General features: G+C 42.2%; 1 protein-coding gene across 3 annotated transcripts; it reads right to left on the bottom strand.

Moving 5' to 3' along the window:
* Positions 1–1,176: 1,176 nt before the first annotated feature.
* endov (endonuclease V) lies at positions 1,177–26,961 on the bottom strand. 3 transcript variants are annotated; one of them, XR_505672.3, is made up of 10 exons: positions 26,709–26,961; positions 24,088–24,259; positions 19,527–19,661; positions 18,727–18,766; positions 17,888–18,000; positions 16,954–17,022; positions 15,274–15,402; positions 8,344–8,417; positions 5,624–5,943; positions 1,177–4,276 (listed from the first exon to the last, which is right to left on the bottom strand). XR_505672.3 is itself a non-coding variant. In XM_008104154.3 (9 exons), exons 1-9 carry the CDS (start codon positions 26,771–26,773, stop codon positions 5,919–5,921), a joined length of 822 nt encoding a protein of 273 aa, XP_008102361.1. In that variant the 5' UTR covers positions 26,774–26,961; the 3' UTR covers positions 1,177–5,918. The 3 variants fall into 3 exon arrangements, 2 of the variants coding, with proteins under 2 accessions (XP_008102361.1, XP_062826883.1); XM_008104154.3 differs by having other exon boundaries at positions 1,177–5,943; XM_062970813.1 differs by lacking the exons at positions 1,177–4,276; positions 5,624–5,943 and having other exon boundaries at positions 8,344–8,413; positions 26,709–26,960.
* Positions 26,962–27,857: the final 896 nt, after the last annotated feature.

The following is a 27,857-nucleotide window of genomic DNA, read 5'->3' as shown; positions in this document are numbered from 1 at the left end:
ACTCAAACTATTCAATGCAGTTTTCTTTTTCAATCCTAAGGCTTATGATATTAATGGAATTGATAATGCAACAATCTTGTTTGTTTGTTTGTTTGTTTGTGCATCTCGTTGTGTGTTAGCCAATGTGTTCATTTTTTTCCTATTTTGATTCAGAGAAATCAAATGTTCCACAATTCTGGCAAGATTAGAAGTCAAATTGTTGGAAGAGGTACATTAAAAAGCACCACCACTTAATCCTAAACCACTTCTGATCTCATCCGATTTTAGAAGCCAGACAGAATTTATCTTGGTTTATTCTTTCATGGAAAACCTTCAAAGACCATAGATCTCTAGGGAGGACTATGAAGTCTTCTTGTCTGAAGTCATGGAGACACCAGGACACAACAGAAGGATCTCACATACCTGAAACCTTAAAATTATTATAAACAATGGAGAATGTCCTAAATTGGCATGTAAAATGTGAATACAAAAACCATGTAAAAAGCAAATAAATAATACCATACTTCACTTAGTTACCAGACAGGTTGTCTTCCACAGAATGAATTCTTTTGTACAGTATATTTATACTACTTTTACTTTACCAGTCAATGTTTTTATTTATAGATTCACCCCATGGGCCAGCACCTCAACTTTCATAGGTGGGGTTATTGTTATGGTGAGTTTGTTTTCTATTGTTTTATACTGTTACTGATATAAATTTTGACTTAAGTCTCTTCCAAATAATGTCCCAGATGACCTGATTTATTAGTTGTGTGGGTTGTTTTGTCTGAGAACAGACTTTGTTACCAATCATTAATAAAAGTTTATTACCGAAGTTATCTTGCACATTTATATACATGAAATCACCTAGTTGGAACTCATATTGCTGACATGCACCTACAGTATTTGGTTAGTTGTTCATCTGTTGTGTTTTGGTATTTCAGTATGTGATCCTTTTTTGCTGAGGTTGTTGGAATTCTGCTGCCAGTCAAAGCTGACAAGTTTGGACTAGAGGAACTCCCAGAAATCCCAGCCAGTTTACCAGCTGTTAGATTTCTGGTAGTTGAAGGCCAAATATCTGGGGACCCAAAGGTTGAGAACAACTGGTGTAGATCATGAAAACCTATGGATAGTTGTAAACATACAAAAATTAAAAACAATTAAATATTTGGGTAATTGATAGAAGTTAAAATACAGTTAAGTTACAATAAATATATGTTTATTGTACAATTAAAATTGCATATATCATTGAAACATATATAATTGAGCACCAAAGTCAGGATTGTCTATGCCATTATATTTCCAATTTCTGTGCTTTGTTGTGAAATCTGGACGGGGAAAACTGGCATGAAGAGAATTAATGTTTTAAAAACACGTGTGTTGAGGGAGAGTTCTATGGCTTCCACAGATTGGCAAAAACACAAATAAATGGGGTTGAGAGCTTGAATGAATAAACGGAGGCTGTGGTACTTTGGACACAGAATGAGACTACATGACGCATAGGAAAAGACATTAAAACTCAGTAAAGCTGAAGGCAGCAGGAAAAGAGGAAGATAGATGACTCAGTCAAGGAAGTCATGGCCCTGAGCTGGCAAAGTGGGGTCTGTTGGAGGTCTCTCATTCTCAGCAAGTAATTGTGACCATCCTTTGAAACTGTGTTACACTATTACAATCCTGACAGTTTTAACACACAATCTACTGGACTGTAGACATGTGGCAAACACAGAAAAATTAAAACCCAACAAAAATAAAACAAGGAGCCCAGTCAGGCACAAAGTGTAACAGGAAAGGTGAAAAGAACATGAGATTTAAAATATTCAAACATAGGAGGAGCCAAACAGATTGTTAGCTTCGGTTCAGATTTCAATCCTCATGTACTCAACCTAATTTTTGCCGAACTAGGGTTGCCATCTTGGACTTCTATATGGCAAGTAGGTTCCTGCAAATAGATCTACTGATTGAATTTTGCAAATGCAGAATGGGAGATAATTTTGCTGGTTTCTTTTCTAATAATTTATCAACTTTTCAAATTCTTTCATATTAAGGACAGAAAGTGCTTGAAGTTGTCATTTCCACTTTTTTATCATTTAGTGAGAGAAACTGAAACAGACAGATTTTCCCCATCCTTTACCCCATATAGAAGACAGAAGGGAAAATCTGAGAGCCAAAGAGCATCCCTGAAAAATGAACATTCAGTTGTTCAGGCTGCTCCTCTTTGCAGCAAGTGGAAGTGAAGAGAGTAGGCCAGCTTTCCACAACCTCAGGCAGCCTGGGTAAAAGCAAGTCACATCTAGCTGAGGTGAGCAGTGTCCTGTTTAAAGCTCCAGGAATCTTCCACAACACAAGGACATGCAGCAGCTATGAAGAATAGTGACTGATCTTGTCTTTTCCCCTCAGCAGCCTCACAAATCCACAGGATGATTGACTCTTTCTCCTTCAGTTCAATCCCTCTGGCCATTTACCACTCTTTAACAACTGGTGATTTTTATATAAGCAAGGTGATACATCCACTCTGTTGTAATCGCTACAAGGTCCCAAGTGTATTTTGAGGATAGAGTTCAGCACTATAGATAGTTCTTTTCAAAGTCAAACCAAACCTGGAGTAGACTCACCACTTCACCAGCAGAGATGCTGCCATCTGCCAGTGCTTTGACCCTTTGATAATTCTGGACTCCACATGTAGGTAGCAGAGGAAGGAGGAACTCCTGTTCTTTCACTCCATGTTTTTTTCTGACAGGTTGTAGCTTCCTGCAAATGGCTCTTGAGTGCCACAATAAGAGCTCTTTCCAGGTCCAAAGCAATGAACACCAGTGAGAAGGAACATGTGGAGCCCTGGAATGATGGATGGACCCTTCTGGTGGAAGGCCCCAGGGCTTGGTCGCTTTCACCTCAACAGCTGTGCACAGATGGCACTAGTTCTTTCAGCCAGATTGAATTTGCTTTTGCAGGCAGAGTTTGCTAATGACAGTTTGCAGATCTTTCCCAGTTACAAAAGTAGCGGGTGGCAGAAATAGTCTCTTTCTGCTTCTGCCTCTCTTTGTCCCCCGTCCCCCCTCACACCAACCCCTTTACTTCTATCCAGTTTTGAGTCACAGGTGGGTTCCTCACCCGGCAGCATCTGGCAGCTAAGGTTGTGGCTCCATTCAAAGAAAATGCCAGTTGCGAGGATGTTTTCACTGCTGTTGCCTCCTTGACAGCATTGGGCCTTTGTGCCACTTAGCTGGCAAAGGATGGTGATGTGTGAACATCTGCAATGCTACATTAGTATCCAAACACTTTGGTATGCTGCAGGGCTAGGATATTCACTAGGTCATGGAATCAACTCAGGATTCAGTGTTAGTGGACTGACAGCGTTGATTGTGGAGACATCCAAAGATGCTGGAGCAGGAGACAGCTTCAGCTTGAATTCAGGACAGAGGTGGCAACAGCATTGGTGATGGAAGAGCTGGAGTGGCAGATCACGATAAATGGAAAGGAGGCGGAGAAACAAAACTTTGGATAACAGATGGCTGTGGGATTGAAAGGAAGGGAGTTGAGGACTCGGCTATGCAGTGGAGCTGCAGGTCTAAATGTAAGGACAGCAGGTGGATTGTGGGATGGGATTGAAGAGCATTAGCAAATCCAATAGGGGAAATTCTATGGAACCACAAGTCGAGGTCAAGTGGGACTATCAAAACCAGGCCCGTAGCCAGGATTTTGATTCGGGGGGGGGGGCTGAATCTGGGTGAGGGGCGTCTACCCTAGCAAACCTTTTGTATCGTTATCCCAATACCCCCATGCATATGGGATATATTGAGCATGGTGATCAGATCATGATAGGAATAAACATAACAGTTTAAATAATAAATGTAAGGCCTTCTCGCAGACCACCCTGAGAATTTCAGGGGGGGGGGGGCTGAAGCCCCTCAAGCCCCCTCCCCCCCGGCTATGAGCCTGATCAGAACTCATCTGCAGGAAATCATAATAGCGAAATCATTAGCAGGAAAGAAAGCCAAGAATTGCCAGGTGGGGTCCATAGACTTTGCTGCCTCTGGATAGGGTGTACAATTCCCCCATAGTGTTTTGTGGACAGGCTTTTTCTTGATGCCACCAAAGAGCTGCACATAACTGACACACCAAACGTATTCTTTCTGCTGTAGGCACACAGTGAATGGTTCAGGACTGCCAAAAGACCACACTGGGGCTGCACAATGCCAAGCGGTGGAGGCGAAACGCTGTTAACCCTGCAAAGTCGATGCACCAGGCAAGATTTAAAGCTCTTCCATAGCCTAAATTTCAGCCCAGGCCTTGAAGCCTCCTACAAAAGAAAGCAGCAGATTGTTGGCTTCCGCAAGTTACACACCCACCCAATACACAAAGTCCTCTCTCTATCCATCTGCTGAGACCATCAGGAGTTGGGGATTCAGCATCTGTTCTCCAGGGAGGTGTGAAAGTGACAGCAACGATCACGAAGAGAGTGGCAGTGGCAGAGGGAGGGGGAGAAACCAGCAGCACCAGCAACTGAGTGTCACTAAAAAGACGCAGGGGAAGGAGCAATGAGAAAGAGAGAGAGAGAGAGAGAGAGAGAGAGAGAGAGAGAGAGCACGCACAAACAATTAGAATCTCCTTACACGACCAACTTCAAGCTCTTAGTGGAATTCCTCACTCTGAATCCTGATTTATTTTCTGTATTACTCCATTAGCTCCGCAGCCTGGTTTCTCATTGCTGACTTAAAATTAGGAAACTGTACACATTAAATCATTTATAGGATTACCAGTGAAATGTTTGCTTATATTATCAATGTAACATCTAGCATACTATTAAAACATCAAAATCAGAAGCAAAGGTTTTTTGTTCTGAAGATGACCCTGACAGTGAAAAAAAAAAGAACTACGAACAGATATTTCTGTTCACCCTATTCCATTCATTTCAGCAAGGCTTGCAGTTTCTTTGAAAATTAAAACAGTATCATCGATTGTTTGGCATAAACATGTAGACATGTGTCATACACTATAGGCATATTCTCCATGGAGCTGGGATTGGGGGCCAAACACGACGTGACATTTGTTGGGCAAATAGCAGCTGAGGGGAGAGGGAGGGAAAGGTAAGCAGCGCTGGAAGACGTGGGTGGGAAGGCTATTTAACCAGCAATCCGATGTGAGGGATTAGCAATTCACTCCCCCACCCCAATGTGCAAGGGGCCAGCGTCATACTTTTCTCGTTGGCTACAAGTATCTCATCCTTTTCTGAAACCTCCCCAGGCGTCAGCAACAGTTAGGCTGTGGACACTCATTCTGAGGAGCATGGGTTAAACACACAGACTCACTTCAACTTCTGAAGTCTCAAGGAAAATGACTTCTCCAAAGCAGTTGCTGTTTACATTTCAGGCTAAGGCTATATAAGCTTCTGAGAGGTGGATTCCTTTTAAACTAAAAAAAAGCAGCTTCAAATAAGAAATGGAAATATGACAGGGAACGAAATAGTTAAGCTCACCCTCTCCAACGACCACAGCGGCTTCCCAACAAATCAGAGCATCCAGATGTTTTGGACTACATTCCCTATCATCCCCAGAAGGCCTGCCCACTGGCCATGCAGTCTAGGGATAATTAGAGGTGCAATACCTCACATTTGCAAAGGGCACCCTACAGGCTCCGAAGGACTCACCATGGCTGATATTGACTTTGTAACTGAAGTCCACATATTATTGTTGCTGTCTCATAATTAACTTTACATCCATTTGGCCCATCAGTCCACGGAGACAAGGCTCCAACTTCCTGCCACAAATTGGGGAGAAATACCCTTGGAGGATAGCTGCAGAAGACTGACAGATCCTCCCGATGTCCTCTTGCTGTATTCCTGCTCCACAGGGGAGTCGGTAGCAGTTGGAAACCGACCATTCACAAGGTTGAGTAGTACCTTGTCTAGATTTTTACAGTGTGAAGATATCTTTGATGTCACATCATTGTTCAGTATCTTCACTCATCCTGGAGAGGAGGAGGAGGAGGAAGGAAGGAAAAAGAGCAAGAAAATTTATAGGGCTGCCAATAACAGCTTTGCTGTTGCCAATGCAAGCAACATTTTCAGTATCTTAACTAAGACATCATCTGAAAATTATTTAATCAAAAAAACTGTTTCTGCACTCGTAGGTGGATGGTGCAATGCATTAAAGGACCAGAAGTTCCAGTCTTCATTGCAGGCCCAGCTTTCTACAAAAGTGCCACTGAACCCAGGAGGAAAACTGGCTTTTCAGCAAAATAGCACAGGCTTCAATTGACAATGCCCTCGTCACTTCCATCCTTCTCAGGAAAGCAGGGAGCAAGGGAACCCACTTGTAGCAGCAGAACAGACACCCCAAAGTCTTGAGCAGAAAAGAAGCCATGAAAACTACCAGCCGTGGGTTAGGGGAGAGGAAGGTAAACTGACTTTGGGGGACTCTAGCCCCCACAGTGCCCCATAGCAGCTAGAACTGGGAACTGTAATACAAAATAGAATACACCCCCACAAGTCACAGAACATCCTAGAATATAGTCCTGATTGTAATCTGGAGCACTGTGTAAGCAGTGGGGTATTTCTTCTTAAGGCAACAGTTTTGCAGAAAGAATGTCGAAGCTGTTTTCCCTCCAAGGGAGAATGCAAGGTGGGTGGTGTGTTGGAAATGTGAGGGGCTGGCAATATCTGATTTCCTCCACTCTGGAATACTGTGATCGAAGCCGGCAGAAGCAATGCAGCCAGGATAAAGCATGTGGCTCTGGGTCTTATTTTGAGTTGGGGGATAACACAACACAATGTGTCCTTCCTCAATCAGTAATAACTATAAATAAAGTTTACCAGTCCCCCTCTTCACAGTGGGATGATGGGGTGGGGCGAGAGACTGTGCAAAAATCCACTCATAATGCAAATTCCAATCCCTAGAAAGTGTTCCTATGGCTTGTATACCTCTTTCCCCCCTCTCTCCTTCTATGCCCACCTATGTGTGTTTGCATGCATGCATCACTTGAAATATTTCAAATACCTGGCTGAGGGCACCAAAGCAAATGTTAAAAGTGTCTCTTCTCAGGATGCAGTCTAACTGTAAGGAAATGTGACTTTGGAAGCCCAGATATAAATGCAAGCATGTCCACATTTTTAATCATCATCAAGCTCTTCTGTAATAGAGCCACTAAGAGCCCAAGTGGAATAAGGGGCTTCAAGAGAAAATCAGAACCAGATGGAGGAGTGCTGGCAAAGAAGCCTCTGTCCGGGGTAGCCAGATGTGTGTGTGGAAGGAGGGGGCTTCCTTGAACCAAATGGGGCGGGTGGTGTCTGTGAAATCCTACCTCCTGGGTTAAGGCAAAAACCTTCATACACAGGCCCTCAAACCATAAGGGGGCAATTTGTCATCTGGGATTTTTTTTTAATCCCATTTTTAGCTCAGTGTTAATAGTCTTTTTATGAACCCAAATACCATTTTCTCCACGATAACCCTGCTCCAAGGCTTCCAGGGACTGAAGGCAACTGTTATGTGACATTCTTCCCCCAAACAACTGTCTTTATTTTCCAGGTTGGGCTTAATTATGGTGGATGGAGGGGGCCAGTGTAACACAACAACATTCTTGACAGAATTGAACATGTTGTCATTAGAGTTTAATAGGGTCACATTATTCCATAGTCAGTTTCTGCTTTGAATCCAGGATGGTACTGCCATTAGGAAGAGTGAAGCCACTGCCTTAGAGGAGAATACTGGGAGGCAGAAGTAGAGTCCCCCCCCCTCCCAATTCCCCAACGTTCTTCCTTGTGTTCCCTGGTCTTTCTCCCAATGGTCTTCAGGGATCGGGAAAAGCCTTGTCTTATTGCCAGTGCCGAGGTACAGTCAAAAGCCACTCTATTCAGCTTCTATGCATGGACTAGGGAAGGGACAGCGTCATATCCCTCAAGCATCAAAATGTCAGGGAGCAACACTGCATTAGTCCTAACTACAAGTAAAAGGAGGTAGACTTGCTTCTAACATTAAAACATTATGAATGCTGCCGGCATGACTGTGGACTTACTAGCAACCACTGATGACACAGTAGAACCAAAATCGGATTGGCCAGATCCTGCGGCAACTCTGGAGAATGCCTGCATTGCCAAAATGGCTTCTGGTACATTCGGTCAAAGCTAAATCCTCCATAACCTTCCCAAGGTTCCTGTCTTATCCATGAAAACCACATGATTCGCAGGGAGCACATGCTGCAACACGGCATTGGGCTAGAAATAGCAGTTCCCGGGGGCTGTGCGGCCCTGTAGTTCTTTTATCTTCCCTTATTACCCTGACTGTCCCTTTAATGCCATTACCGAAGAGCATTAAAAAGCAGATTGCCTGAAGGGGACACACGGACACCCAGCTGCCACGCCCACACACTTACCTCTCTGGCTGAGGTAACACGGCGGAGGTGGCTTCCAAGTGTTTCCGGATGTATTCTCTGGATCTTATGTCTGCCTGGATCAAAGAGAGAGAAGAGCATCAGGTGGGCATCTTCTTGAGGGTGGGCTGATGCCCAAGGAGGTTTCTGGGGAGTTGGTAAGTGGAGGGGAAATGAAGATATGTGATCTTCCAAGTATTGTTGGATTGTAGCTCCCAAAAGCCAACTGTAAGGGATGATCAGAGTTCAGATCAACAATTCCTGGAAGACCAACTATTCCTTGCCCATTGACCTAAATAAGAATGAAGAACTGTGGCCGCAATCCCATCTCTGCACACATTGAGGCTATGCATAAAGTCATTCCCCAGGATTTGTCATTTTTTTCTGTATTGATGAAGAAATGGGTGTATCTCCTTCACTAGCTCACTCACTCCTACCAGGTTTCTTTTAAGGCAGGAGAACAGCCTTGCTCAGTCATACCCAAGATCGATGGAGCACTGTGTTTCCACAGTGGTCAACCAATTCCCTCGGGGAAGCCTACAAGCGGGATAAGGTTGCACCAGTAGCACCTTCTTAATCTGGCTGGACTACTCAAGGAGGAAACCACATCCTTGCCACTTAACTCCTCTCTTAAAGGCTGAAGCAGTGAAACTAAGTTAAAGAAGGGATATAGGCAGCCTATTTGTTAAAATTCATTCTACTAACATCTATGTGTTCTTTCTTTTTAACTTAAAAGCAAGCAAAGGGAACCCAATCCAGAGTAAGGTAGGGATGGGACAGTATAGGTTTCAAGTCTATCGTAACAATAAAGAACCTTGTGGGAACTTAACTCTAAGCAAGTTTTCTGGGCCATAAGCTTTTGTGCCTCAGTTTGTTTCATCAGATGCAAAACTGGTTGGAGTCCACAAAAGACTGTGCCTAATAAGATGGCACAAGACTCTTCATTGTTTGGGGATGAAACAACAAGGGAACTTCAATTCAATACCTCCCATTGTGGCTCTGGCCTAGTTTGTGATCCAGTACATAAAATGTAATTCACTAATAAAATGACCTATTATCAATGGATTTCTTTCTCACAATCTACACTACAGGTGTGATGACTCAGAAAACACATTGGGACAACAGCAAGAGACAATCAGTTACACACCCCATTCCTCCTTTAGTGAAATGTCACTAATATAGTTGAAAACCAGTGAGAAGCCAAATATTTTTCATGTGCATCATGCTTTCTTTTGGCAGAATGCCTACAAGGATGCATTTTTTTTTAAAAAAGTGACACTCCCATAGTCTCAATGAGATGGTAATCTGAGGATTTGCCCTAAAAACTGTTGATGGCCAGTTGTCAAGAAATCTATTGTATAAGAGAGACTGAAAGCTCTCTTCAAAAAGAAGTTATCTTTTGGTCTACTTCTCACTCTTGTAGACTTTACCGCCAAGAAAGGTAAAATCCTTTCATTTGGACTACAGTAGACAACTTTGACCTATATAGCACTTAAAGGTTTCCCCAGATGTAAGAATACTTCTTGAGAATACTTCAATGTTCTCACCATAAGAAAAGAGCAGGTTAGAAACAGCCTACATATCAAGAAAAGTTACTTTTCTGTTGCAAATGGGGTTGAAATTTTATTACCTGTATTTCATAGATTTTTGTCCCTGGGCTTCTCATAGTTTAGTATGGAGTACACTCAGCTTGTATTGAGATCCCTCAGATCTGACAACAGAGTAACATCTGAGATCAAAAATAGGCCTGTGGCTCGAACACCATGATCTTTCTTTAGTTATGATTTTAACATTGTTGCCTGATGAAGAAGCCAGTGAAGCTTCTAAGTTTGCATACTATATTTTCTGCATTTTGGCTGGCTAATAAAGGTATTGTTTTTTGTGTATTTTAGATTTTGATGTATTTTGCTGCACGGCCAACACAGCTATCCCTGAGTATGTTTCCTTCTTTTGAAGGTCCCCATGCAGTTACTTGGGATGGTTCCCCCTTAAGACAAGCAGCAGCACTACAGGGCCACATGTCTCCCCAGATTGATCTCTCACCATCAGCCTTCAAGGAGTAAACCAAGGCCATCCTGGGTGAAAATCAAAAACTGTCTTTCAGAGGGGGCTGCTTCACTGTGTGGATTTCTCTGTGTCACCTTTAAACAATCACCACATTTCAACAACCATTTTCTTAAACTTAGCTGATGAATAGATCTACTGGTCTGGCAAAAGACAGAGCTGCTTTTATGAGGAGCTTCACTGCTTGCTTGCTTAATTGCTTTAGAATCAGAGAATTCCAAGACACACCGTATCAGTCACACCCGGAAGGCTGTGTATTTTGCACCCAGTTCAGCAAGTATTAGAGGAATGACAACATCAAGCGTGACATTCATTTCACTTTCATGGGGAGAGTGGAGCAGAGGGTGGGGGCTGTGGAAAGAGCCCCGAAACAACTTCAGCTGATGCATCATTAGATGGCAAAAATGCTTGCCAGTCTTCACTCCTAATACTGTGCTAAGAGACAGCTTAACCCAGCTTATTAAACCAAGAGGCTAATCAATAAGATGGATCATGTTGCCTTAATAATCTCCCCAGATCGCATCTATTTTTGGAGTCGACTAGCAGCCGGCATTAGGAGTCAGAGGTTACGTTGGGAGTATTTTGGAATGAGATTTGGAGACACTGGGTCAGACAGAGCGGGGGTGAACAAAAAAGAGCCTCAGGGTCTTGGAAGTTCATTTGCCACAGAAGAGAGAAAGGACTGGCAGCTGTTTTGGGGGTTTCCCCCTTAAATCCCAGCATTCAGTGCCCCTACTCCTTTTGAGGAGGACGGGACAAGAGAGGCTTTCCCAAGTAGCATGATACAACCTGCCAAAGCTAAAGAGTTGTGAATTCTCTGGGAAACACCGCAACAAAGAAACAGATATAGGCACAGCAGAGAGGTGCCGAGTTTGGGTTCAAATTAGCTGCAAGCAGAGCTGGATCATGCATGAGTGACATCACTGGATTACTGAATCTCTAATGACTCCTAACTAAAAATACAAATAATTTCTACCAAAATGCTGTTTGTTGAGATGCTCTGCGGCAATAGGAACTCTCTCTCACACAAATGCTTGATGTACTCAGTTATTTTGCAACTGCTGAGCTGTGAAGTGCTTCTGATATGGGATGCATATGTGAACTAGAATGCCTCTCCCCCTGCACTTTTCATTCTATCTCTCTTTCTCACACAAACACACACACACCACAATTTCAGGACTGCATTATCTTGTGGATAGACATAGAAGGAAGTGCGAACAGTGGAGAATATCCAGTGGAAAACTTTATTAGATGGACTTAGAATTCCCTGGAGAGCACGGCCATACTGTCTGGGGTGTTCTGGGAAGTGGTTGTAAAAAACCTGGACATTCCCAAGTACTGTGAATCTCTGACTGCCATTGCCACGTTCTAAGGCTGAGAGTGTGACTTGCCCAAGGTCACCAAGTGGGTTTCCATGGCTATGCATAAATTCAAATCCTATTTTCCAAGAGTCCTATTCCAATATTTTACTGGTCCTCAAGCTAATTGAAACTCGCAGTATCCCAAAGTATGGTTGGCGCCCACATCCACTGGAGAAAAGCCATCTCTTGCACTTCTGGCTATTTTTGGCAGTTTCCCCCCTTTTGTCTGCAAGTGGAGGGCTGAATAATTTGACATTTAAAGCAGTGGAAAGAATCATAGACCCCCCCCCCCCCCCCATCCAGTTCTTCTTAGACTGTCCCAACAGCCAATGGCAGGAATGTTTAGAGTTGTAGTTCAACATCTGGAGGGCCACAAGCTCTACCTCCTGGGAGTCCACCATATGGAAGTGCCCAAGATGACTCTTGCCTTCAAGGTAAGAATTGTTCCAACATTCAGGGTAATGCTGGCAGGCATCACAGCATTGAAGCGTTGTACAAATGGTTCACAATGGACTCAAAATGGTTTCCTACAGCGTTGGTAGCTGGGCATTATGAGTGCAGGGAGAGAAGCTGCTTTGCATAAACTCCCCCCTGCCATGCAGTCAATAATGGTAATGCTGCACCCTGCAAGGCTGGCAAGCCAGATGCCAGTATATACCATATGCTATATGCTCCCTATTCCTTGCTCAACCTTACTGCGCCTCAAGGTAAGGATGAATGGGCTGCTGCTGCCATCTACTGGCTGTTTTCCAGATTGGAACCTCAGCACAGCAGTCTCTTGCAGTATCTAGAGGAGTTGGGACATCAGCACTGCAGTGGATACAGGAACTGCCTGTACTGCGAGCAATGCCAGTAAAGTGCCCGCAATGAGTTTCTGACAAATGTGCAGCTGGCACAGAACTCTTGGTTCGCAGAAAATGAGAACAAACTATACAAGGAGGAGGTTTAATCCTGCTGGGAAGGAGAATCGGCTACAAAATCTTATACATCAGGGGCAGAAAAGGTATAGACTACCGGTGGGTGGGAGATAGGAGTGAGACTGAGAGATTATGCGAAGAACAGTCCAACAACAGCAGGAGGATCGCATATTCCTCAATCCTGTTATATGCAACCACATGCTTTTTCATAAGTTGTTGGTGCCTGATGTGGATATGTTCCACTGTGTTCAATGGACTTTTCTCCCAGGTTGCACAGGTAGAAGATGGTAATAATAATAATAGGTACATTATTATTATTATTATTATTATTATTATTATTATTATTATTATTATTATCATTATGATCTTCTTCTTCTTCTTCTTCATCATCATCATCATCAAAGTGCTTCTCCTAATAGTTCAAAGCTGAGTACATGGTCAAAACACACCACTGGCAACAGAACGTAAATCCAAAACCCTTGGATTAAAGTTAACTGGGTAGGCCTGCTGGAAAAGATGGGTTTACAGTTGTGTCTTAAATTCTGACAGTTCATTCAGCTGTCGGATCTCTTCCGGCAAGTCATTCCACAATATCCTTCATCCCCTCAATGTTACTCTGTGATATGTTTGCTGCCTTGGCAGTTCCTGATTACGTTATGTGCAGTGGTTTCATAAAGGAATATAAACCCAGAATTAGGGCCCTGGTGGCGAAGTGCATTAAAGCTGAGCTGCTGAACTTACAGACCGAATGGTCCCAGGTTCAAATCCCGGCAGCGGCTTGAGCACCCGCTGTTAGCCCCAGCTCCTGCCAACCTAGCAGTTCGAAAACATGCCAATGTGAGTAGATCAATAGGTACTGCTCCGGCAGGAAGGTAACGGCGCTCCATGCAGTCATGCCGGCCACATGACCTTGGAGGTGTCTACTGACAACGCTGGCTCTTCGGCTTAGAAATGGAGATGAGCACCAACCCCCAGAGTCAGACATGACTGGACTTAACATCAGGGGAAACCTTTACCTTTACTAAACCCAGAATACCAAGGAATATAAACATGCCTGGACTGAGCAGCCTGGGTACACCCTTTGACTGGAGGAATGTCTTACATTGATAAAGGGAGAGGGGATGGGGATATCTATTTAAATGAAAATCATTGCTTTCATCAATGTGGGAGAGAAATAATGAGGATCTAATAAAAGGGAAAAGTCACTGTTAAGTGTACCTGCAGCCATTGTGAGAAAATTAATTATCCAACATTCTCTTGGAAAGAGGACATCCCTTGGGAAATGAGCTTCATGTTTTCTTAACTACAGCATTATTTATGAGAAAGCTGCTAATACAATTGGGATGGAAGTACTTCAAAAACAGTTGCTAGCAAACACAATTCCAGTAATGATAGCAACCATTAACTTGGATAGCAGGAGGAAGAGACAGTGAGTGCAATGGCTAGAACATTAAACCTGGTGCCAGGGAGTGTAAGCTGTATTCAATGCCCAACCTATGCAGCTGGGGCAGCTCATCCCAAACACTCTGCCTATTCCTATCTCATGTGCAGGAAAAGTGAAAAACATCACCCTAAGCCCCGTGGAAGAAGAGCAGGATGCCAAGGTGATCAATCATGTTTTTCCAGCCAGGTGCCTTCTGTTTGTTGGAAAGCATTCCCCTTCAAACAGCCAACATGTCCATGATTATTGAAGATGTAGGGCCCAACCCATTTACAAGGCAGTGACCGGGGGGGGGGGGGGGGGGGGAGGTTGTGATAATCATATGGGCTTGGCAATTATTACAAGGCAAACCAAACAAATTAAGAAAGAGAGAAAATGTTGTTTCCGTTTCCTCTGCAGACTGATTTCTCCAGCTCAGCTCTGCTCCCATAATAGAGTCTACCCAAACTTCCCAAAAGGAGCTTAGTAGTAGATAATGTGCAACTGCATCTAGACTATTGATGAACTCCCAGCAGAGTTATGTTGCTTCAGATTTATTTTCTGCCTTTCTCATCAGTGAGCTAACACAATAAAGTCAGGCTCATCAACAATTTTCTTTCCCATAACCCCATGAGGCACATTGGATTGAGAGATGGAGACTTACCAAAGGTCACCCCATGAACCTGGATCTCCAAATTCCTGGTTCAACAACCACTATACTGTCTCTCACTCTTCCCAGCCCAATGTGGTATCTTCCTCTGATGACTGGGAATGATTTCACAATCTGTGTTTTGCCCAGGACAGGCAAGACAAATATTTTTCATTAACTGCATCATTCTCTTGTGAAATTCACTACAACTAAATATGATAAAGGTAGAAGTCTTTAAAGTCAAAGATCTCTCAATGGCTATCAGATGAGATATATATTTGCAAAGCTCCACTTATTAGGAAGGCAGTGTAAGCTCAGACTACTGTAGGGAAAATGCAAGAGAGGAGGGCTATGCCTATGACCTCCCAGAGGCATCTCAGTTGACCACTATCAGAAACATTAAGCTGGGCTACAACAGGTAAGCAAGGCAGAGCATCCTGTCAGGTCATCCAAGTTCCTTGGCTAGAGGCTGCCAGAACCACCATCGCCTTTTAACTGCAAGAGGAAGATAACTGTTCGCACCTGACGGATGGGCTCAGGAACCCGATACCTGCAGCAGGAGTGAACCAGACGCACAGCGGATGGAAGACTCATCTTGTGGCCCACAGAGACATACACAGGTTTGGTGCTTTTGGCATAGCTACGCAAGGCCTGGGTAATTTGGAAACAAAGACAGCGGAAGTTAGATAAATATGATAAAAACTACAAAGGGCTTGAATGACAGAGGAACAAGACATTGGGATGGAAGAGATAAACAGGTGTAGAAGAGCCAGGGCATATAGCAACCATTAGGGGTGAACGGGTTGCCCCTTTCTGTGGTGGTGGGGCTGCATGCTCCTATGAGGCAAGAGGCTATACTGATGGCAAGATCTCCTATGCCAAGCAGGCATTTCTGCTGAGGAGCTAGACTAAGTGTCCCAAACAGCTACTGGGCTGCAACCTTAATGGAGACTAACACTAGTGGAGGATCTCTCAAAGACAATGACAATAGCATCATAGCTAACATCTGTCAGCAATTCACCTACTTTGAAAATCCTATGATTGCAGTCCAAAATCAAATAAGAGATTTTTTTTTCATGTCAGGAGGGACTTGAGAAACTGCAAGTCGCTTCTGGTATAAGAGAATTGGCTGTCTGCAAGGATGTTGCCCAGATGTTTGATGTTTTACCATCCTGTGGGAGGCTTCTCTTATGTCCCTGCACGGGGTGCTGGGGTTGACAGAGAGATCATTCGCTCTCCCCGGATTTGAACTGCTGACTTGTCCGTCAGAGTTTAACCCATTGCGCTACTGAGATAAAGTCAGAACATGAAACTCCTAGGTCAGAAGGTGCAAATGAACTCAAACTGAAACGATGTTCAGTTATTGATGTACTCAGGAAAGTTCAACACTGAACAACTCATACCGTATTATAGGAAACATGGAATTGTGAGAAGCATGACTCAAAGGAAAGTAGAGATAATAAAACAGGAAATGGATGTATAACAAATATTGCAATACTGGGGTGGGTGAGCTAAAGTGGACAGGAAAGAGGACATTCTGAGTCAGATAATTACACAGGGTTTTGTTCAGGAAATGAAAATCTAAGAAGAAATAGTGAAGAAAGAGCAAAAAACAAAATAGACAAAGAATATAATACAAGTGTACTGTCATAGGCTTTCATGGCCAGAATCACTGGGGCATCCTCTGAAAATGCCAGCCACAGATGCAGGCAAAATGTCAGGAGAAAATGCTGCTGAAACATGGCCATGCAGCCCGGAAACCACACAACACCCTAATATAATACAATATTTATAATATTTATAATTATAATCCAAGTTTGTGTTCTAACTATGGAGGAAAGAGAAGAAATTAAATCATTCTAAGCCAGAATCAATGAAACTGATCACCAAAAAAGGACTTCTTGTTAATCACAGGTGACTGGAATGCAAAAGTAGGAATCAGAACAGAATTAAAGCATGTAGGAAATTTTTGGCTATGATTGAGAAATGAAGCAGAAGACTGGCAGCATGAATGCTGTGAAGGCCAAGCAGTCTGTTCACTATAAACACATTCTTCAGACAACTGTATACATGGACATCACCTGATAACCAATACAGCAATCAAATCAATATAGAAATTATGGCATAAAATGAAGAAGCTCAATTTTCTCTGTAAAAATAAGAATATAGTATATATTTGTAACTCCACATCTATGTACTTACCATTCCCAAGATTGTCCCTGAAGCACTTAAGAGAGGGAAGGTATCTCCTCCTGCCTGGAGGGCTTGGATCTGGATTACCAAGAAAGAAATTTGTGACAGCCAATCAATATGCCTGAGCTCCCTTCCTGAAAGTGACAACTGGGAGACATTTGCCATTATAACTTCAGTTCTGCTGCTCATACCGTTGCTCTAGAATACTTATTCATTCTAGGATGAGACGGGACTGGATAGGATCCTCTCTCACAGGTATCAATTTCAAAGCAGAAAAGAGTGCCTTTCCCTTCTGGCACACTTTGCACTCTTTCTTAACAAAGTATGCATACATTGAAGTCACATATGCATTCCAAGAAGCCATATTTGGTTGTGGTTGGCTAATAGTTTTTTTTTTAAAAAAAAAGTTTTTGCTTTTTGCTGCTCAACTTGTCAGCTTTTTAAGAGCTAAATAATGTAGAACAGATAAACTTTATCTCATGTTCACCTTTGTGGACAATACACATTAGTCACTAAAGCACATGCAAATCAATCTGAAATTATCTCATTCTGTATACTATTATACCACTGTTTTGGTTTAAACACAACCCCACTAATGGTGGGTAAGGAGATGGGATACATGAACTGCAACTGTAATGGAAGTAAACCAGCAACTTATCTTATTCCTATAGGAGCCCCTGTTGATTTATTGTAGGATTCAGACTATGCAGAGTCAGAGCACTAGTATGGGATATTCGTTTAAGCACTGGACTATGACTGTGGAGACAAAGGCTTGAATCCACACTCAGCTATGGAAATTGCGTGATTGGGAAAGTCACACTCTCTCAGCCTTCTGAATCCCTTCTGAATAAAACTTTCCAAGAAAATTCCTAAGGCCCATCTTAAGGGCCATTATATGTCAAAAACAAACCCAGCAGCAACAACAATCCTTCCCAGGACTTACTTGTTCCTTATGCAGATCATCATTGGAAAGACCATCCACCTGTAGGAGATTTTTGGCTACACCAATGCAGGGGAGGCCTGTCAGCACACCTAGATGGCAGGCAATACCAAAACCTGGAAAATGAGAAGTAGATAGAAAGTGGAAGAAAAGAACACAGAAAGACATGCTCTTCACTGGTGCGTTGAAGGACAATCAAAGGCCTATTTATGAGAACAAGACATACAAGTTGCCAAAGGACAAGCAAACTATAATGGAAAAGATGAGAAAATTACCCTAACTTCCCAAATATATACAAAAAGTAGGGCTGGTGTCAACAATCAGCATAGTACAGTGGTTCTCAACCTGTGGGTCTCCAGATATTTTGGCCTTCAACTCCCGGAAATCCTAGCAGCTGGCAAACTAGCTGGGATTTCTGGAAGTTGTAGGCCAAAACACCTGGGAACCCACAAGTTGAGAACCACTAGCACAGCAGGACACCAGTCAAGGGCTGCACCTCTTCGAGAGGTCTGCTGCTAGGTCCATCAAAACTATTCCTCTCTTTTTTCTTGATGTTCATTTGCTCTCTTCAAGCAGTGACAAGAAAAGAGGTGTAGTTTCTACCAAGCAACCTGTATTCCCCCTCTTAGAAAATGTGCAAAGAGTGGGTCCAGGAAGAGATGGCAAATGTGAGCACTAAGTGGCATCTTCTAACCCACTATTCCTCCAAACACTAGTGACTCGAGATAAGAAGGTGGCTTCTTGATCTGGCTTCTCCAAAGCTTCCAAGTATGATTATCCACCAATTAGAATTGGTGAGGAAAATCCAATTCTGGCTAAATAATGATTATCAAGAATCTTACCTCTGTGATGGAGTATACCATTTCCATCCACAAAAAGAACCTAGGAAAACCACAGAAGGAAAATTGAGAGGATAATTTTGCAGTAATAATTTAGCTGTAAAAAAAATATTCTGCTGAATATTAAAACAGAAAAAAAAACACTAAAATGAAAACCAAAAGCAACAGACCAAAAAAAAGAGCAAAAGCAAGTCCTGGTGTAATGATATTTATGCATTTATGCTCTCAGGCTGTTCTAATGTGTATTGTTCCCTCTGTTTTGTGTGGATGTTCTGTTGGGCTAGTAACCTGCCAAAAATTCCTATAAAATGTCTGGTGTCAACGGGCACAGAATATCCAAAACAGGCAGCTCTGCACACCCAACAAATGAAAGTAAAGAGTTGAGACTGGAAAGGTTATTTCTGAGGTAGAACAACAACCAGAATCTTCCAGCCAGCACAGCCAGTGATAAATGGCTCTGTTGCTTCGGGGATTTTGGGAGCTCTATCCTAGGAAAAAAGCAAATTTCCATGCTGGAAAGACTAGCCATTGAGGAATAAATAAAACCTCTGCTTTCAGAGATTATCAGTTGCTGGGAAGAAGGAGCAGGAATGGAGATTCCTTCCCATAGCCATCTGACTGACCACTGTGGGACATTACAGAAATAGGCCACCTGATACTGTGAGACTGCAGCTCCCATCAGCCAGAGGTAACACAGTCATAAAGGCTGATGGGAAATGCAGTCCAACCGCATTTAGAGAGCCAAAGGATAAAGGACCAGATGAGGGTGTGGGTGGATCTTACATCCAAGGAAAGTGTCTCACCTGAGGCACGAGGCCAGGCGCTCGCTCCTCCAAGCGCTGCACTGCCTCCACCAAGAAAGGCGCTTCCCTGAAGGCCAGGAAACCCGCCACATACGGGGCACTCACACCCACCATGCGGCAGTCTTCGTACAACACCTGAGACAGATGGAGAATGCAGAACAGAAGATGATTTCCAGGCGGAATAACAATTTCTGTACCATGAAGAGAGAACAACATTTGCAAGTCCATTCAGTCTGTGCCTGAGGAAATGTCACGCGTTTCCTTTGTCTGACAAGAACCCTCCTGAGATCTTCCTCACCCAGCGAGTCCTGAAGCGGGAAAACAACTCCCACGGCTGTCAGCTCACTTTGTCCATCAGCCTTGAGATTCCATAAACAATTTTTGTCAGCAAATAACCAAGGTTGGGCATATTTTTGATTTCCCAGAAATAACAAGACATTGGGACACATTTTGGTTTTCTAGCAAATAAAGTGATACTTAACACTGCACTTTTCCCAGCTTCTTATCTGTTTCTGCGTAAACTGCTGGGAAAAAATGAATACCACAGAAAACGTGCATTCATCTGCAGAATTTTAAATAAAAAGAAAAGCTTCTGAGAGATAAAAATGAGGTATTTTAAACACACCAGAACCTGTGAACTCATACTGCTTGAAAACAATTGTAAGTATTGGAAAAGTCTATCTGGGAGTTCTAGATGTTTAGCCTTAGGAAAATGGAAAATACCATTGTAATCAGAACCACCATTTAAGTACCTGACACCATTTTGAGATCGAAACTGAGACCTTTACAATTATAACACAGGCTTGCAAAACTGAGAATCTTAACAAATTTGAAAAAGAAAAATGTATGCTGGCTATAAAGGGATTTGGGGTTCTAAATTCAAAAATGATATAAGATTTGCTCCATCATATACATTTTTTCAAAACTTGGTTTGATATTATTATTTTGTAATACCTCGCTGCGGGAGCCCCTGGTGGCACAGCAGATTAAACCACTGAGCTGCTGAACTTGCTGACCGAAATGTCGGCGGTTCAAATCCAGGAGTAGGGTGAGCTCCCACTGTTAACCCCAGCTTCTGCCAACCCAACAGTTCCAAAACATGCAAATGTGAGTAGATCAACAGGTACCGCTCCAGCAAGAAGATAACAGCGCTCCATGCAGTCATGCTGGCCACACCTTGGAGGTGTCTACGGAAAACGCCGGCTCTTTGGCTTAGAAAAGGAGATGGGCACCAACCCGCAGAGTCAGACATGACTAGACTTAATGATAGGGGAAAACCTTTACCTTTACCTTAATACTTCACTAGGAGTATTAGAATGAGCAAAGAATAAACAGTAAGAAAGAGGCTAAGTTTTCTAATAGACTTTCAAGATATTCCATTTGCTGATATAAAACACAAAAATCTGTTCAAAAGCACAAAATGAAACCATACTTGAACATCAGTGTTTAGACTTAATGAAAACTAAGTAACAACTGCATCAATAAAAATATAAAGTTTGTGAAAAAACTATGGATGATATGACATTTTTATTGTCTTTTTTTCAAACCCAATACCTACAAATGCATTAAAAGCAGCTACAATATTGAAAACAATCTTTTATCATAAGTCGGTGTTTACTGATAATCAAAAATTACTGCTGCAGTAAAAATGCTGTTTTAAAACTGTGAGACAGACAACACCAAAGAGATTTTAAAGCATTTGAAAATGTCACTTTTTTTTTTTTACCTCGAGAATTATGTCTTGCTGGTTGGCAACTCCAAATATCAGAACTATAAAATAAAGGTAAAGGTTTTCCCCTGACATTAAGTCTAGTTGTGTCCGACTCTGGAGGTTGGTACTCATCTCCATTTCTAAGCTGAAGAGTTGGCGTTGTCCATAGACACCTCCAAGATCATGTGGCCGGCATGACTGCATGGAGTGTCATTATCTTCCTGCCAGGGCGGTACCTTTCGATCTACTCACATTTGCATGTTTTTGAACTGCTACCGTGTTTCCCCGAAAATAAGACCTCCCCAAAGATTTGGGGGGATTGCCAAATATAAGGCCTCTCCTGAAAGTAAGACCTAGCAACTAAGGCTGCAGCAGAGTTCCATTGGGAAGCATGGCTGCGGGGCAGAACCAGCACTCATTCATACACCGGAGGGAGGGAGGGAGGGAAAGTGCTTGCTTTCTGTGCCTCCCTCCCTGCCTGCCTTTCCTTGCCTGTCCCCCAGCCGCGGCTTGAAAAACCTTCCGTGGCTGCTGCTGCGCTGCCGTTTCTTCCTTCGGAGACAAGGCCATGCTGGCCATGCTCCCTTGCTTCCCAGAGGCTTCTGATTGGCTCCTGGAGCCAGGGAAAGGGAGGGTGGGAGGGAGGGAAGGAAGAGGGCTTTCGTCCTGCTGCTTTTGCTCCTTAAAGGTACAGGACGCATTGGGATTCTCCTCTCATCCTTATTCCTATCCTATGCCATGAAACTGATTATTTTATACTGTTATTCTATTGCCATATTATTATCATCATATTCTGTTACTATTATTATATCCCATTATTATATTATCCTAATATATTTTAAATCATTATATTATATTTTTCTATTATTATTATATCATTATATTATATTTTTCTATTATTATTATTATTATATCATTATATTATTATTCTATTATATTTTCATATTATTATATTATTATTCTGTTATTATTACATTCCATTTTATATTACCCTATTAATATATTTTATATCATTATATTCTACACTATTATTCTATTATATTATCATACTATTATTTTATTATTATTAGCATATTCTGTTATTATTATTATATTCCATTTTATATTATCCTATTAATATATTTTATATCATTCTATTCCATTCTATTATTCTATTATATTATCCTATTATTATTATATTATTATGCTATTCTGTTATTATATCCCATTATTATATTATCCTATTAATACCATATTATTATCATATTCTGTTATTATTATATCCGATATTATATTATCTCATTAATATATTGTATATCATTATATTATTATTATATTATCATATTATTATTATTGTATATTATATTATTCATCATTCATGACTACATTGAAACTAGAATAGAGAGAAATCAGCGTGGAAACCTTGTGAAACCTAAATTGCAAAAGGTACCATAGATTGTTGTACATGTAAATAATGGTAGTAACAAGAAATTCTTGATAGGATTCATAGTTTGTCTGGTTATGCTGGTTTGTGATGACAACTACTTTACAGTATATAATAAATGTTCATTTTGTTGTTCAACAATAAATGTGAGCTCTTCTTCATGGAAAAATAAGACATCCCCTGAAAATAAGACCTAGTGCATCTTTGGGAGCAAAAATTAATATAAGATCCTGTCTTATTTTCGGGGAAACAGGATAGGTAGGCAGAAGCTGGGGCTAACAGTGGGAACTCACCCCACTTCCCGGATTTTAATCGCTGACCTTTTGGTCAGCAAGTTCAGCAGCTTAATGGTTTAATCCGCTGTGCCACTGGGGGCTCCTGAACTATACAACTTCTAAATGATAAGAAAAAGTAACACTAACCCATACAACAGCATTATGTTGAGAATTTGACAAGAATCCTAAAGTTCACCTTCATCTCACTTTTAAAATGTTGTAAAACTATATTTCTCAGCCTCTTTATGAAAAGAAACCTCTAGATACCATCAAATTAAAAAATTGTAGGTTTTTTCTTTTGCAAGGAAACAAAAAGCCTACATGGTACAATGGTTTGTGTGCTGGGCTAGGATTCTGGAAGACAAAGGTTCAAATCAGGGACTGCGGTGGTGCAGTGGGTTAAACCACTAAGCTGCAGAACTTGCTGACCAGAGGGTCGGCAGTTCAAATCTGCAGGACAGGGTGAGTTCCTGCTGTTAGCCCTAGCTTCTGCAGTTCAAAAACATGCAAATGTGAGTAGATTAATAGGTACCACTTCGGCGGAAAGCTAATGGCGTTCTATGCAGTCATGCCATGACCTAGGAGGCATCTACAAACAACACCGGCTCTTTGGCTTAGAAATGGAGATGAGCACCAACCCCCAGAGTCAGACAAGACTAGACTTAATGTCAGGGGAACACCTTTACCTTTAAGGTTCAAACCTCATCTCAGCCATGGTCTGAGATACCTTGGGAAAAACATACTCCCTCAGCCTAAAAGGAAGGCAAAAGGAAGCCTCCTCTTAATAAATACTGCTAAGTAAACCCTATGACTGGGCCTAGATATCTAAAAACACCAGGATCAGCCCGGTTATTATTTATCTAATACTTATCTAGCAGATGGCCAACAAATACCAGCAGCTGTAGGGTATATTTCAGTAGAAGTGGCAAAACCACCTTTTGAGTCATCCTTAACTAAGAAAATCCTGTGAAATTAATGGGTTCACCACAAGTTGATAGGAAAGTGAAGGCATATATATGCACAACCTAAGAAACATAACAATAAGTAATTTTGGGGAGGGGGGATATTCTCTTTCCTCTGCTAGCTCACAGATTTCTTGCTTTGCCCTCAAGAGTTTCATGGAGAACATGCCCCATGTCCCAAGGCTGTTACCTGGAGGTCTGGGTAGCTGAGCACTACCAGGGAGGCACAGGCACTCCGGTCATCCCCCTTGACATAAGACAGGTCGACTCCCCCAACTCTTTCCAGTCCCACAAAGGACGGGCTGCTCTGCCACTCCTGCGTATCTTCTTCTATCACATTTGCTTTCAGCTGGCCTTGGTCACTGTATGAAACACAACAGAACAAGGAAGAATCTGTTCATTTCAGCTGGATAACAAGGTAAGGGCAAAGAACTCTCATGCTTTTAATCCCAGATAGTTGGGGCAACAGATAGATAGAAACACCACTGTCCAAGATGAAGGTATTTATTCCATTATTACCTGGAGTCAACAAGGTTTTGAAACGTTTCAAAAGCTTTGTCTGCTTATGTATTTCTCCTTTTCTAATGTACTGGAGACATATACACACACACTCATACATACATACATACATACATACACACACACATCTATATCTACATCTACATCTAAATCTATATCTATAGTAAATGTTAAGGTTTCCCCTGACATTAAGTCTAGTTGTGTCTGACTCTGGGGGTTGGTGCTCATCTCCATTTCTAAGCTGAAGAGCCAGCGTTGTTCATAGACACCTCCTAGGTCATGTGGCCGGCATGACTGCATGGAGCGCTGTTACCTTCCTGCTGAAGCAGTACTTATTGATCTACCCACATTTGCATGTTTTTGAACTGCTAGGTTGGCAGAAGCTGGGGCTAAGAGTGGGAGCTCACCCCGCTTCCCGAATTTGAATCGCCGACCTTTCAGTCAGCAAGTTCAGCAGCTCAATGGTTTAATCTGCTGTGCCACTGGGGGTTCCTGAACTATACAACTTCTAAAATGATAATCAGAACTAACACTAACCCATACAACATTATTATGTTGAGAATTTGACAAGAATCCTAAAATTCACCTTCATCTCACTTTTAAAATGTTGTAAAAATCTAGTTCAGCAGCTCAGCAGTTTAACCTGCTGTGCCACCAGGGGGCCATCTATATCTATGCAGTATCTATATCTATCTAAAGCTCGAAATTTTGTTCAAGCAGAGATGATCACGGACAGAAGATGAGCCTGTAAAAAGTTCATGGTAAGGAGGACCCAAATTTGTTCATATGGAGGTATGGTGGAAACATTGTCCAAAGATATAGATATATGGAGAAAATGTCGTCCAAAGATATAAAATTCACTTTATGCAGTCATTTAAAAGAAAACCTATATAAGTTGATGTATAGATGGTATCTAATGCCAACCAAGTTGTTGAAAATGTCCCAAAATGTTTCAAATCAATGTTAGGAATGTCACAAAAAAGATTCTTTTCAACATTGTGTGGAAAGGTACTGCTCTAATTATATATTAATCTAAAAATAAAAATAAAATCAAAGACAGGTGTTGCTAAATCACCAGAAATATTTACTCTCCAGATAAAAAACTGGAGAATATTGATTATCCGCATGAACTGCAGTAAGAATACTGTTTGCTCAGCCTCGGAGCCCCCAGTGGCACAGTGGATTAAACCCTCGTGCTGGCAGGACTGATGACTTGAAAGTTAGGTTGCTGATCTGAAGCTTGAATCCAACCTGGGGAGAGTGCAGATGAGCTCCCTCTGTTAGCTCCAGCTCCCCATGTGGGGACATAAGAGCAGCCTCCCACAAGGACGGTAAAAACATCAAAACATCCAGGCGTCCCCTGGGCAATGTCCTTGCAGACAGCCAATTCTCTCACACCAGAAGCGACTTGCAGTTTTCCAAGTCACTCCTGGCACACAATAATAATAATAATAATTATTATTATTATTATTATTATTATTATTATTTTATTGTATAACACAGCAAACAAGATAGACATGCTGGATATCACAAAATCACAAGTCGAACACTTCCCAAGTGTCTAGGACTGTGTGATGTATTTTCGGATGATGCCTTTTGCAGTTGACAGATAGTAATTTTGTCAATGTCTATTGTTTCCAAATGCCGGCTGAGATCTTTTGGCACGGCACCCAGTGTACTATATTATTATTATTATTGTTATTATTATTATAGTTATTATTATACACAGTATTAAAGTCTCTTTTTTCTTTTTCTTTTTCTCTCTCTGTCATTTTCTTCATTTCTAAAGGTATATTACTTTGAATGTAAATGACAATGTTAAAATTCATTCAAGAAGAAGCAGAGATGGCCATTTGGAGTTGTGGCTGTTAGGAATTGTGGGAGTTAAAATCCAAAACACCTGGAGGGCCGAAGTTTGCCCATGCTTGCTTTAACTGCTATGGAAACCTGTGAGCTGCAATCTTAAAAGGTCTTGAGCCTCCTCTGTCAAAGAGTGCCAAACTCCAGCTCCTAGGATCCCATAGTACTGAGCCCTGGCTGTTAAAGGGGTCTCAAGCCGCGTTAATTCTACAATGCAGATCGCGCCCGGGAGAGGGCGCCTCTCTTGGACGCCAAAGGCAAGGCGGCGCTGCTTCCTGGGTGGCGCCCGAGAGCGCAGTCGCTCCAACGCTGCTGAAATGAAACGACAAGCCCCGGCCTTCCTTCCGGCGTCAGGAAGGGTTCCTCCCGGGCCCCAAAGAGCCCCAACTCCTGCCTGTAGGGAAAGGTTAGACGCGGGTCCTTGCAACGTACCGTTCCCAACCCCGCAGCGTGTCTTGCTCCAGCGGCGGCCCGGTTTCGCTTCGGCTTTTGGCCATTGCGCCCGGGCTCCGGATTTCTTCCTCCTTCCTGTGCTGCTTCTAGGCTGTCCTTTCCCTTTCGCTCTCCCTCTTCCGCACAGATCAGGCACGTCTAGGATAGGACATAAAAGGGCAGGCACTTGCTAGCAGCTAGGCGCAGGCATGGGCCAACTTTGGCCCTCCAGGCGTTTGGAACTTCACCCCCCACAATTCCTAACAAATGGTAAGCTGGCTGGGATTTCTGGGAGTTGAAGTCCAAAACAACCAGAGGACTAGATGGTCTGTGTAGCTCTTTTCAGCTCTATTTCTTTGATCACAACCGCAAACCCGTCCTTCTCATAGTCCTCAAGTTGTGGTGTACTATTATCTTGCCTAATTGGGACTTCTATTTATGACATTTATGCTCATGTAGCAGCCCAGCCAGATGGAATAACCGAATGGACACTTACCATGGAAGTTCACTTGGGGTTGGTATTCATGTTTTCACTGCCCCAGATAGTCTCACTTATCCAACGTTCTGGATTATCCAATGCATTTTTGTAGTCAATGTTTTCAATACATCGTGATATTTTGGTGCTAAATTCATAAATACAGTAATTACTACATAGCATTACTGCGTATTGAGCGACTTTTTATGTCAAATTTGTTGTATAACATGTTTTGGTGCTTAATTTGTAAAATCATAACCTAATTTGATGTTTAATAGGCTTTTCCTTAATCCCTCATTATTATCCAACATATTCGCTTATCCAACATTCTGCCGGCCCGTTTATGTTGGATAAGTGAGACTCTACTGTAATGGATTAGTTGATGAAATGTTAAAGGAAACTGGTATTGACCAGCTTTATTGAGCAGACAAGAGTTCTTTCTCCCACCCTGGACATTATTCCACAGATCTATAAACCCTACTTGCCTAGTTTCCAACAGACCTCACAACCTTTGAGGATGCCCGTCATAGAGGTGGGTGAAACGTGAGAATGCTTTTGGAACATGGCCATACAGCCTGGAAAACTCATAACCCAGTGATTCTGGCCATAAACGCCTTCAACAACACACTGCCCTGGTTCGTCCAATGTAGAGTGTAGGGAGGTATTCCCAACAT

The sequence above is a fragment of the Anolis carolinensis genome, chromosome 2 (genome assembly GCF_035594765.1).
Source record: "Anolis carolinensis isolate JA03-04 chromosome 2, rAnoCar3.1.pri, whole genome shotgun sequence".
Taxonomy (NCBI): domain Eukaryota; kingdom Metazoa; phylum Chordata; class Lepidosauria; order Squamata; family Dactyloidae; genus Anolis; species Anolis carolinensis.
This window is presented reverse-complemented; position numbering and strand designations above follow the sequence as displayed.